Source organism: Poecilia formosa, unplaced genomic scaffold (assembly GCF_000485575.1).
Source record: "Poecilia formosa unplaced genomic scaffold, Poecilia_formosa-5.1.2 Scaffold263, whole genome shotgun sequence".
Lineage (NCBI taxonomy): Eukaryota > Metazoa > Chordata > Actinopteri > Cyprinodontiformes > Poeciliidae > Poecilia > Poecilia formosa.
Genome location: NW_006800202.1, coordinates 655760 through 668487, shown reverse-complemented (window position 1 = coordinate 668487; position 12728 = coordinate 655760). Strand labels below are relative to the sequence as shown.

The following is a 12728-nucleotide window of genomic DNA, read 5'->3' as shown; positions in this document are numbered from 1 at the left end:
GCAAGCGACGAGCAGATGGTTGAGATCAGACATTTTTTTTTAAAAAACGTGGAAGTAACATGACCTGACTGGGTTTCACCAGCAGTATCCTGTAGCTAACACACACACACACACACACACACACACACACAGGCCCACGGGGAGTGGGCCTGAATGGAAACCAGACCTGCTGTGGTCCTTTCAGAACCGCTCATAAAGATGATGTGCAACAACACTCACACATCCAGGCCGACTGAGGGGGCCGCGGTCCCGCTGGAAACACGATCCCAGATCCATGGCCGCCATTGATCTGGCCCCTTGCAGTCCCACTGGACCCCTTTAATGGAGCCACACGACCTCTCGGACACACCGCGCACCCCTCAGAGGTTCTCCCCCCACTCCACTGGCCTCACCTCCGGGTGGGGGAAGCGAGCCCCGCTGGACGCAGCCTCTCATTCTGTTATTTTATTATTGGAGGGGTTTGAATCCCCCCGGAGCGCCCTCATCTGCAGCACCCCCTCCGGGAACGAACCCTTCTTCCTGATTGGCACCCAGTGAGCGGCGTCTAGACTTTGATTACTCATGTAAATACACCTGCTCCACCTTCGCTGGCTCCATCTTATCACAACAGCAGCGTTGCTTCTACTTCCAGCACTGGAAACGTGTGATAATATTCCTGCTCCGTTCTGCGGGGCACCACAACGCAGACAGTCATCCTCACAAGGAAATATTAAAACATTCATGCAGCCGCGCTCCGGCTGTCGTATCAGACTGTGTTTTTGTGTCTGTGGGAATAATAATAAAAAAGCTTATAATGTATTAAAAATGACAGGCTGAGTAGAAACACTCACACACAGAGGTTTCGGTTTCTGAATCCAGGTGAAGCTACGAACTTTAGAGTTTCCTCGGGGAAAAGGTGGAGTTTGCTCTGCAGGTAAAGACTTATGCAACGCTGGACAGATGGCTGGAGTTAGACTGACACCCAGGAAGCTGAAGACGGACATCAGTTGTTGCTCAGCGCTGCATAGTGATTTCCTCAAAGCTTTTATGATCAAGCCTGGCAGCAATTTACAACTTCAATAATCTGACCCGGAGATTTTATTCTTTTTGATAAATTTACTTTTGATACATTGAAAAAAAAATGCCGCAGATTTACGGGTTTAATTACAAGTTCAAGTGGCTCCGTCCTGGGCTCCGATGCGCTTATATTAATGATGACTTTAATTGGCGGGGCTGCAGTTAGCGGGAGCAGTTAAAGCATGCGGTCGGTGGCTTCAGGAGGACATGTTGTGGAGGGAAAAAAACACGCGGCGCGGCTCTTTGTTCAGCGGAGCTGCTGCAAAACCTTTTTTTTTCCCAAACGGGAAATGTGCGAGGGCTTTTACTGATGCCCCACTCCACCCACCACGTCCACATCCCCCCTCCCCCCACCGCATAAGGTCTGCAACGCCTGTCTGACAACTCCCTTTCTCTTCATGCACAGCCCCCCCGTCACCTCCTCCCCGGCCCAGACACCCGCTCTGCCTCCTATACATAACATCCTGATGCGCAGCGGCGCCGGAGACAGCGCGGTGACCTGCCGCAAAGCACACAGAGGTGGGCGGACCCCCCTCATCCCATCCCTCCAACCTCATTCTGCTTTTTCTTTCTCTATAAAAACGCCACTAACTCCTCCACTCCTAAAATCCCCACTCTCCCCTCTGTGTGCGCGGAAGCTGCTGCTGATTTCCACCCCACCACCATCAACATCTTCATCATCATCGTGGAGTTGACATCATCTTTTTCTCCAGCAGATGACCATGTGCGCGCTTGCCCTTGCAACGTTTAAGTGACTGTTTACATCCTGGATGGCTTCTTCTTCTTACATAAGTCACCAAAAATATAAATATGCAGCTCGCTGCGCTGCCGCAGCTCCGCAGCGCGGCTGCGTTTCTGCGCCTGCATGCGGCGCAGGAGGCGAGCTGAACGCTTCCTCCTTCCTGCACAGGAGAAGGGCTGGATGTGGGCCGCCACATGCTAGCGAACCTGAGACGGAATGGTACGGAGGGAGGGAGGGAGGCTCGTTTTTTGTCTCACTGAGGACGGAGGGAGGAGAGGAGAGGAGGAGGGGGGGTCGGTGTAAAACCAGACTGGGTGGAGCAACGCATCGGCCCGGCCCCATCCACCGAGCAGACGGCCGGAGCTCGGTACTGTACCGAGAGTCTGGCGGATGGAAAGAGATGGGGGGCGGTCTGTGGGAGGGTCTAGCGCAAAGAGGGAAGGAGGAGGGGTGAGGAGGAGGAGGAGGCGGCACGGGTGCTGTTTCTCCAGTCTCTTTCCCCTGTCTTTGTCTCACACACTCTTTTGTTAGCCATGCCTAGCCTGCTGGTTCTAGCAGGGATCATGGAGAAAAATGGGGGCTACGGCGGGGATCTGGCCGGCTCCGGCTTCGGCGGCGAAGGTCTCCTCGTGGCGCCCGACGAGGAGGAGGACGACTCCCGTGCCCTCAGGGTCGCGCTCGGCCAGTTGTCGCTGCTGGGGCTCGGGGAAGGCGAGGACGGCGGCGGCGGAGCCCCGACAACAGGAGTGCAGGACCGGAGCAACAATAACAACAACAACCACCACCACAACCACGCCAACAGCGTCGGGGGCGGCGGGGACGCGGCCATCCTGCAGGGGAAGAGCAAGTTGTGCGCCCTGTACGACAGCTCCTCAGCAGAGACTAAAGGACGAGGCTGCAACATAACAGAATGCGTCCCGGTGCCCAGCTCCGAACATGTGGCCGAGATAGTGGGGAGGCAAGGTAAACCGCAGCCCGCTCGTTATTTCCTACAAACTTCCTGCTTTTCTTCCCCTCAAACAGGCTGCATGCCTCCCTGAGCCGCTCGCTTGTTGTTCTCCAACTGTTACCTGGTGTTATTTGACAAAGAAAAGGGAGTGGTGTGGGCTCCTTTTTTATAGCTACTCCTCAGAGGCATCAGCCTCCCACTTTTTCTTTTTCCGCTTCAAATGTTTCAAGTTCTCATCTTTCCACAAAAACCATCCGCTCTCCTGTTTTGCGCTCATTTCTCGCTCTTTTTGAGCGTATTTGCGCAGAGGGAAGGGGGGTGGAGAGGGTGGGAAATACTGGGAGAAAGCTCCCTTCCCTCCTGGGCGAATGATTCCACATCCACGCCATCAATGTCAGCGCGCAGACACGCGCTGTGGAGCAGGAGAGCGCTGCTTCCTTTGTCGTCTGAGACGCGCCAGACTGTTCAAAGAAAACAAAAAAAAAAACATGCAGCTGGCGACGAGGGGGGCGTCTTTTCGTCTCAACCCAACAACATCACCAAATATTAGTCATCTGGCCTTAAAAAGTGCTGGATGTTTCAACCCCCTCTTTTTTATTATCCAGCTTGTTGTTTACGTTGCGCACTGGCCCAGTGACACAATTGGACAAAGAAAGCGTGGTCACCTTGTTGTTGTTTCTTTGCTCTTCAGATCAGGCAGTTGGAAAGTTTAGATCCCAAAGCAAAGCAGATTGGGATTCTAATTTTCCTGTTTTCCTTTTGCTGCTGAACAAAGAGTGGAAGATGAGTGACAACAGCTGTCAAACAAAGGTGTGTGACTGGGGTGGGGTGTGATCTAACAGGAGGAGGGGGGGCATTGATTTGGGGAACCCAGCCAGAAGTTGCAGCAGTATTTTTGCAGAAGTTTCTGCAGACAAGCCTGAAGAAGGGGCAGGGGAGTGTTTTCTGAATTGATTGGTGGGGGTGCTGCCATGATGGGCTGAGGAAGTGGAAGCTGAATGGTCTGGCGGTGCAGTGGAGCCCCATTTCGGTGCACACCCTCCAAGCCACATGGCTGTCTGTCAGGCTGGGGAGCCAGAAGGGGGCTGGGCTCTGAGCAGGCACAAAGACTGCAGGGTGGGTGAGGTTCCATCGCTGAAATCCAGCTTTACCTCGAACCAGACGTCCGTAACACCGTCAGGGTTCCAGAGAAGCTGCTTTTGCAGACTGCCCAACCCCCGCTGCATTATATTCTGTGGATTCGGTGCTGCTGAGTGCCCCTTGTTTCCCTCTGCGACTCCCACTCTTCACTCTGAAGAGTTAGTTTTGGATTTTAATGGGATAACTGTTAGCGGACAGAGAGGACCAGCGATTGGGGTGTTTTTTTTTTTTGTCTGATTTGGGGGGAACTGAGGTGAGCCTTCTTTGGTTGGCTCTTTGGTCACACCCCCCTACTCTGTCTGGGTAAAGCTGGAGCTTCCTGTCATGAAGGGATGATTATTTTTTCTCTCCTGTCAGCCGATGCTCTTGCACCCCCTCTCCTCTGATGAAGCGTGGCTTTGTTTTGAATCACCTCGTTCACTACAGTTTAGCAGCATGAGCGTGAATCTGTCTCCTGTGACCTTAATTCTGCTCTTGATTAATTCATCCTTGCCTATTTTATTTATTGATAATCCTTTAATTAAGAGACTAATGTGTACTTGTTCAAATTTAGGATGTAGTTTGGGAAAAGGAATTGAATAGTTTCTTAAGCCCCTGTGTCATGAGCGGGTTTATTAGCCTAATGCCGTGCTGTGGCCTTAGAGGGCATTTTCAGAATTGGGGCACGAGCTGCTCTAACCCCTCTGAGTATCACCACCATCCCTCGCTCCGTACAGTCACTTCCCGGGAAGTGAGTGTTCCTGAGCAAAGTGGGTCTGTGTGGCGCGTTAGAAAGTAGACGTTTCGCCGGTTAGCGATGATTTTCCCGGGTTAGCCAGTGAGTTGGACCGGCCTCCTTGCAGCATGTTACAGTAAACACGGGAGCCCACCATAATGAGGAGCCGACATACGCAGGACCGCTGTCATTTCTTGACCTCGCATGTACCTGGCAGTCCGTCCAGAAACAATGCATATCCTGCTGTGTCCTACTACAAGATCAGGCAATCTAATGAAAGAACATTACCCTGCGCTCACTCAGATCAGGATGCTGTCTTAAAAGCACTTTAATAGGGTAAACTCATAAACAGTGATCAAAAACAGGCAGATGTGGAGATATAAATGGCCCGAAAACGATGTGGCTCTGGGTTGACAGCGTCGCAGGTTCAAGGAGAGGTCAGCAACGCAGCAAGTGTAAAGTTCACCAAATCTGCCACGTTTGTGCAGATCGACACTTCTCCATGTTCTCCTCGGTGAGCCGTGATTCAGAGCAACAATACTGTGGAGTGGGAGACCTCATAAATCATGCTAATTAGTCTGAATATCATTTGCTGGTGAAACATTAATAAGTGGAAGCAGTCAACAGGAGCAACGCAACTAAATTAGATGGATTTCCACCAGTTATCCTTTTACGTAATTATCAGGAAAGTCTTGTTGACTTGCTTAAAAATGTCTGAAATGTGTCTTTTCAGGTTGTAAGATAAAAGCTCTGCGAGCCAAGACCAACACCTACATCAAGACCCCCGTTCGAGGAGAGGAGCCTGTGTTTTTAATCACTGGCCGGAAGGAAGATGTTGCACTGGCCCGTCGTGAAATCATCTCTGCTGCAGAGCACTTCTCCATGCTACGCGCCTCCCGCAACAAGCTGGGGGTGTCCTTCAGCGGCTCCCCGCCCACGCCTCTGCCGGGTCAGACCACCATTCAGGTGAGAGTGCCATACCGCGTCGTGGGGCTGGTAGTGGGGCCTAAGGGCTCCACCATTAAGCGCATCCAGCAGCAAACCTGCACGTACATCGTGACCCCCAGCCGAGACCGCGACCCCGTCTTCGAGATCACGGGTTCCCCGAGCAATGCTGAGCGCGCCCGCGAGGAGATCGAGGCGCACATCGCCTTCCGAACAGGAGGCCTGCATGACCACAACAACGAGAACGACTGTCTGGGGCCGAATGGTGGAAGTAGCCCGGCGGGCAGCACCGGCGGTCTGGAGAGCCGGCTACAGCAGGTGTGGGGGCTGCAGGGGGGCCAGCGCAAGCCTCTCACCAGCAGCTACCGCCAGAACTTCTCAGATGCCATGGTTGGAGGCGGGAGCGGAGGAGGAGGAGGAGGAGGAGAGGGAGGGGGGATCTACAACAAGAGCAACTTCTCCAGCTCCGGAGAGAAACCCTGCTCGTATTTTGGATCTGAGGGCACCCAGGGCTGGGGGGACCCCGACTACCCCAAACAGGTGTCTTTTTACACCCAGCAGCGCTCCAAAAGCTTCGGCGGCCTCCCGCTGCCCCTGACCAGACTCTCTCCTGGGTTACCGGAGCCCTGCGGCGGCGGGACCCCCAACAACTCAGTCACCAGCATCGTATCCGGCTCGCCTCACGCCCAGGCTCGCCGCGCCCACAGCGAGCCTGCTTCGGCCGGGGACGGCTTCCCGGGCCGCCTGCCGGTGCCGGACTCTCCGCCGGCCACCGTGCGGGACTGCATGACCTGCTTTGAGAGCAAAGTGACGGCTGCCTTGGTGCCCTGTGGCCACAACCTGTTCTGCATGGAGTGTGCCATCCGAATCTGTGAGCTGAACCACCCGGAGTGCCCGGTGTGCCACACCCAGGTCACTCAGGCCATCCGGATATTCTCCTAAAGAACCACGTCCGTTTTATCCTTAGTTTCCTCAGTGTTTCTTCAATAATTATTTACTGTTCTTATGATTACTATTATTATTATCATTATTATTATATACATTTTTGTTTTTCAGAAAATTTAAAAACAATCAAGCAGATATTTTAGAAGGCCTGCTTGCTTTACTAAAAAGTATAAGAAATATTTTTAAGTTTTTCTTTTTATATATATATGCATATATATTTTATAAAAGTTTTGTTTATAAGAGAAGTATAGTACCTTGCATTTTCAGTTTTTTGACTGCTGCTGTGTTTCATTCATGAATCACAGTGTAGGCAGAGGTAGACAGTAATGTGAACATTTTATTCTTCGATTATTTTTTTGTTTTTTACCTTAAAGTGGGTTTTATTGAAGGAAACAGATGATTGTTGAGGAACCCAATCTGCACTTGACTGACCTACAAAGTCAATGTTACTAGAAGGAATAAAAAAATAACTTATTGCACCTTACAATCATCTTGGTCTAAAACAGGATTGTTAAAATCGTACCATGAGAAATTCAAAAGCAGCAGATGTGAACTTAAACGTTTTCAGTTAAACTGTGATTGTGGGTTTGGATAATTGGTCCAAAGCATTTTGGCTAAAGGATAAACGTGTATGGGTTCGTTCCAGTCGGGATCTATACAGAAAGAGATGAAGCAAATCTTTATTTCATTAGAAAACAGATTTAAAAGGGATAGGATTTTAATTATTTATAGAAACTGCTTGAATTTTATGGATATTATTCAGAGAGAGGATGAGGGCTGCTGTAAAGGTGGGGATTCTCCGTCCGGTAGCCGTTGGTGACGCTTTGGTCACTGCAGTTTGTTGAAAAGACTCGGTAATGCTTTGCTGCTCGTGGCTCTTGAAAAGCATGTGGCTCCTCGGTTGGCTTAAAGCACTGATTTAATTTGCGAGGCCAAAAAGCCTTGGAATCCATCCAGTTGGCCCCTTTTTGATATTCCCCAAGGACTTGTCTCAAAGCCACCTTAACCACGCTTTTATTGTGTCGTGCGGTCGTTTGGCCGCGTCCGGCTAACAATGGAGGACGAGGCGGGAGCCCCCCTCTCGTGTCCTCGGAGAACCTTAGGATTGGACGGAAGCTGAATGAATCGTCTCCTGAATCAGCAGCAGCAGATTAAAGGAGCAGATACTGTAAAACACAGAGTCCAGGGCTGCTAATCCTTTCTCCTGCGAGGGGCCTTCCGTCCCCCCCTGTAATTAGCAGAGCTGTACAGGAGCAGGTGTTTCGCGGCGCGCTGCGGCTCTGACCCTGAGTTTGGAGGTCTCGCCTAGCCCCTTTCTTTCCCTCTTTTCTTTGGGAGTGGCTTTCATGCCTCCCCTCCACCGGAGCTGCTGGGCTTACAGTTGGACCGTTTGCTTTTGAGCCGTATTGTCTGCGCCTTCGGTGGCGGCCGGCGTGGGCCACGGAGCGCTCGGACACGGCCTGGATTCGCTCATTGATAATTAGGCAAATGGGTCGGTCCAGGTGCGGACCGTGTGGGGACTCTGGACCCCCGAACCACTGAAGGGAGCTAGGCGAATAGGAAACCCCTCCTTTTTCCCCCTGCTCCTTTTCTTACCCAAACGGGGACAAGGAGAGGGGGTGCACTCTTTTGTCCCAAAACACACACGGACACAGAAAGACACTAGCCGCATTTGGCAGCCGTGAAATAAAATGGAGGTTTAGGAGAGACATTCATAATCCAGTTACCTGGAGTATTTATTCCAGTTGATGAAAAGCAAACCGTTTAGTGATCATATCACAGAGGGCCCGTGTTAATCTCCCTCTTTGGGTGCCATCTGTGGGACAGTTTCTACTGTAAGGGGCATCCCACGACTGGCCCTTCGCCTCGAACGGCCCCGGCCCCCAACTCGCGTTACTTTCACAATGAAATCAGACTATTGTAATTGACAGGAAGGCAGAGGAAACGCCCCATTTAACCAGCACTCATGCTGAATCAAATTACACACCCGCTGCGTCTGCCTTAGCCCCAGCCTGGGGATTTCAGAGGGCTAGAGCAATGGATCGGGGGTTGGGGGATTAAAGCTGTTGAATGATGGGAGGGAGTGAAGGAGGAGTATACTTCGAGACAAAAAAAACAAAAAGAAAAAAAAAGGAGGAAAAAAAAAACCCTGCAGACCGAGCAGCTCTATTGATCATCAGGTCTTTGAGCGAGTGTTGAGCTGCTGTCACATGTGGGCCGGCACCGGCGACCCAGCAGGCCTGAATAATTTGGGGGTCTCGTTTTAACAAAACAAATCCAGTCTTCAGGGCCAGAAAGCCCCCTTCTCTAAAAGAGAAACAAAATGAAGAAGGAGAAGTGACCGCTGGCATGATTCCAGCGAGAGCACCGGACTGGCATCGAAAGTTCCCAGAAATCTGTGAGGAGGACTGAGTTTTAGGGAAGGAGAAATTGCACAGAGGTCTGGCCGAAGCTTTCAGCGTCACAACGAGGCGGGGACGACCCCCGCTCTTTGAACTTAGTATTTTTTTGTTTGTTTTATTTCTGCCTTAATGTTTTTTATGGAATATTGCCATTGCTTTGGCTGACAAGGTAGCAACTTTGGCCTTTTGATACAGTACCACTCCCCAATAACCAACTTTGTAAAGAAGTTATTTTTGGAAAAGAAGAATGTGAATCAAACTGCTCGGGTGGGGATTAGGGGGGATTCTGGACATTAGGCTCTTTAAAAACACATGACTTAAAGAAAAAAAAAAGAACAAAGCACCTTATTATAAAACACGCGCATCTGATTAATACCAAACCGACCGCTGATGGTGAAATCTATCTCACAATCCAAAAGACACGCACATAAGGATTCCCTATCATTTTTTTTTTCTTGTGTGGTTTGGTGATTCTTGTGCTCAGTAGTGACAATTTGGGAGATGTCATCATTTTTCCCCTCTTTTCAGTTTTGCACTGGTTTAACAAAGATGTCTTATTGGAGGTTCTCCCGGTTTAGACGCTGTAAGTTAAGGAGTGTTCTTCGTGTGAAGGCACCGTGTTGTAAATATGGTGTGTGTATCAGCTAGGAAGAGCCAGACGCAGGCCCGCCTAAAGTGAGTTTTTCATTATTTTTTAACAATCTCAAAGTGTCATCGTCGATGTTTTAGAATAAATTAAAAAAAAAACAAACTAGGATATAAAATGTTTATATATGCGCCCTGTCACCCTTTTGACTATATTAGTATATTAGATAGATCCATACATGTAAGAAATATTATTTACTAAGTATGTCATCCAAATATAGATAAGCAGACACTACTATAAACAGTAAGAATGAATTTTATGAAGCCACTGATGTATCCAGTCTTAATTAAATAGGCAAATATTTAAGAACTTTTAGCCCCTATAGAATAAATCAGTTTTTATTTATCAGGAAAGCAATAATAGGAGGATACTGGGAGTCAGCTCTTTGAATAATGTTCTGTTTAGAAACTGACCTTCGTTATTAGCATAATCCCGCTGCATTTCTGTCTTTTAGTGACCTGAACGTGTAGAACAGCTTCAGGGTTAGTTTGGGATTTTAATCATGTTTGTATCAATCATATTCAGGACTTTTATTTTGTTAAAGAGTCCGGCAAGGTTTACAGCTTCTGATGGACTGATGGCATGAGGATGATGCCGTCGTTTAATCCTTATTTTGCACCGCGATGATTTATTTTTTTCTTTACTTTGAAAGAAAAAGGTCAGATTTAACCAAAGAACAGAAGAGAGCTAACTTATTACATCGTTTTAACCAATCTAGCATAATAATCTGCCTTTTTGTTTACAGTTTACTGAACTAAGAAGTGATCCTACAGACTGAAATACTCCCAAAAGTAAATTTAAACACCAGTAACAGAACTATTCTGGCCCAGAAATTAGGTTAGAAAACATAATTTTCCCAACCTGCTTGAGCCACTGAAAGAAGATTTTTGATTAAACTGAAACCAGATTGAGATCAAATCCAAACTTCAGACTCATTATGACGAATTTTTAAAATATTCTGTATTTTCAGTTCACCTGCATGATACTCAAAACTATTACAATAGGTAAGATTTATCAAGAAACTCATAAAAGGATCCAGCAGCCTGATATCTAAAGTGTATAAAAGCTTTAAGACCTTAAAGAGAACATCAGTTTAAAATCATATATTTACTGTGTAGTTTAACTGACTGAAACATAGTTTAACTCCTAAAAATCTAAGTTTCATTTGTCCAGCTCACCTGGAGTAAGGACTTCCTGCGCAGCAGCAGAGGGTGGGACAACTCAGTGATACATTATGTTTGTGTTAGTATTATTTACTATATCGTATTAAGGTTGCTATTATAGTAAAAAGTAGATGTTTTTCTTCTCTTAATATCAAAAAGGTCTTTATGCATTTCTGTAGAAACCCTTTTAAAGGAGTGATAGGAAATCCTTATTTTTCAATGGATGCACTTAAGCAATTCTACCAACCTGTCAGTCACACATTGAACAAGCAATGCATTTGAATGTAAAAAAAAAAAAAATGGGGGAAAAATAAACTAATGCACCCTTTTTTATTTTTCACAATTTACAAGTGAGCTTTAAGTTAGTTTTTTTGGAAGGAATTTGCAACAGGTTTTCGACGTAGTCTATATTTGAGTTCTTCCACATGCATTTATAGAAAGCAACTTAAAAATGAATAAAAAAAACATATTACAGTTTTTCAGATCTATTTTGCTAACATGGGTTATTATTTCATAGAAAGCAGAGGAAAAAAAGTCAGTATCTGGATGTTATTTATGGAAAATGAAGCAACGTATTTATGAGTAACCTCAAGACATTTTGTTTTTTAATTAAAATGACAAGAAGTTAATATATTTCTAAACACAGGAAAGTCAGTTTCTACTAATAACTAAAAAGGAGAAGTTTTATTTATGAAAGTTATGGACACTTTGCCCACGTGCTTCACAGTGGATGAAGTAGGTGGGAGCGAGTTTCCCCATAGCTGAAATTTTAACTTCAGACATGCACGACTGCAACATCAGTGCATTAACAACGGAAGAACTACAGAAAATAGAATATTTTTAGAATTTGGAGATATTTTAGTCACAGAGCATCGATTTTGTGCCTCAACTCTATTTTTTCTTGCATCAGCATTGTTTGTGCAGTGCTGCTTGCTGTAACCCCGCCCTTCCCGACCCCATGTTACTGACTGAACGCATTATTACTCATTTCCTCTGTAATCTAAACTCGCTTTTTTCTTATCAAAATGTAAAAGAAGAAAAACTGCAATGCTTGGAGTGAATGAGGCAGCTGTGACCCTCTTGCCCAGCAGGGCCACACACACGTGCGCGCGCACACACACACACACACACACACACACACCTTGTAAACACTTTCATTCACACATTTTCTACATCCACAACTCAGTCTGATCGATCCATGGCAACGGAGCGTGATTGGCTTTAAAAAAAAAAAGCCTTTTTGATCGACTTTTCCTGATGCGTTAATTAGGTGAAGTGCAAGTCGAGGAGGAGCCAGCACACTGTGTAGATCTGTGTAACTAAATGCAAACACACACACTCACACATAAACACACCAGATTCATTACCGTACTAGTTTGCATGTATATTGTATGGTCACTTAGCCAGGAGAAACGGCGCGGCGGCAGGCTCGCACCGTTTCTTCGCTGTAGATTTTCATAGTTGGAGTCTCTTTAGAAAAGCCGAAAGGAGTTTGGAGCCAGACGGAGACCATTTCAGTCCCCCGCACCAATGTCTGACCTCTCACTTAGAAAATGTGTTACGCTGCAAAAAATTCGCTTCCATTTTTACAAGAGACGAAACTTCTTCTGCCTGAAACGGTTAAAATGCATCCCAAACTCGGAGAGCGCGGTTTTCCCGCTGCGTGTGAACGGTTGGGGACCGACATGGCGCTCGCTGGTGAAACTCCGCCCTTTTCCAAAGAGGCCGATGCAGTCTGACAGTTTGTCTTCGGTAGCGTTTCCAATTTTTCCAGCACAGTAGGTGTTTCATACCGGTCTAATAGTGGTTGTAGTGCATTAGTTGTTTGGGGCCGGCAGCAGCCGGCGTTCGGTTCTGGTTTCTCTGTGAACAGTGAGGGAGGCGCCGCTGCTGCGGCCCTCTGAGGCGGATCGTTGATGGATGGGAAAAAAACAAACAAAAAAAAAGATAAAAAAAAGTTTCTGAACTCTGTTACAGTGTGCCATGCCCTCACAAGGCAGGAAATATTGCAGGTTTATTTCTTAT

General features: G+C 47.5%; 1 protein-coding gene across 1 annotated transcript; it reads left to right on the top strand.

The window, feature by feature from the left end:
- The first annotated feature begins 1532 nt into the window (after positions 1-1532).
- On the top strand, positions 1533-10994 carry mex3a (mex-3 RNA binding family member A). Its single transcript, XM_007570566.2, has 2 exons — positions 1533-2761; positions 5336-10994. The coding sequence occupies exons 1-2, from the start codon at positions 2332-2334 to the stop codon at positions 6487-6489; spliced, it is 1584 nt and encodes a 527-aa protein (XP_007570628.2). The 5' UTR covers positions 1533-2331; the 3' UTR covers positions 6490-10994.
- Positions 10995-12728: the final 1734 nt, after the last annotated feature.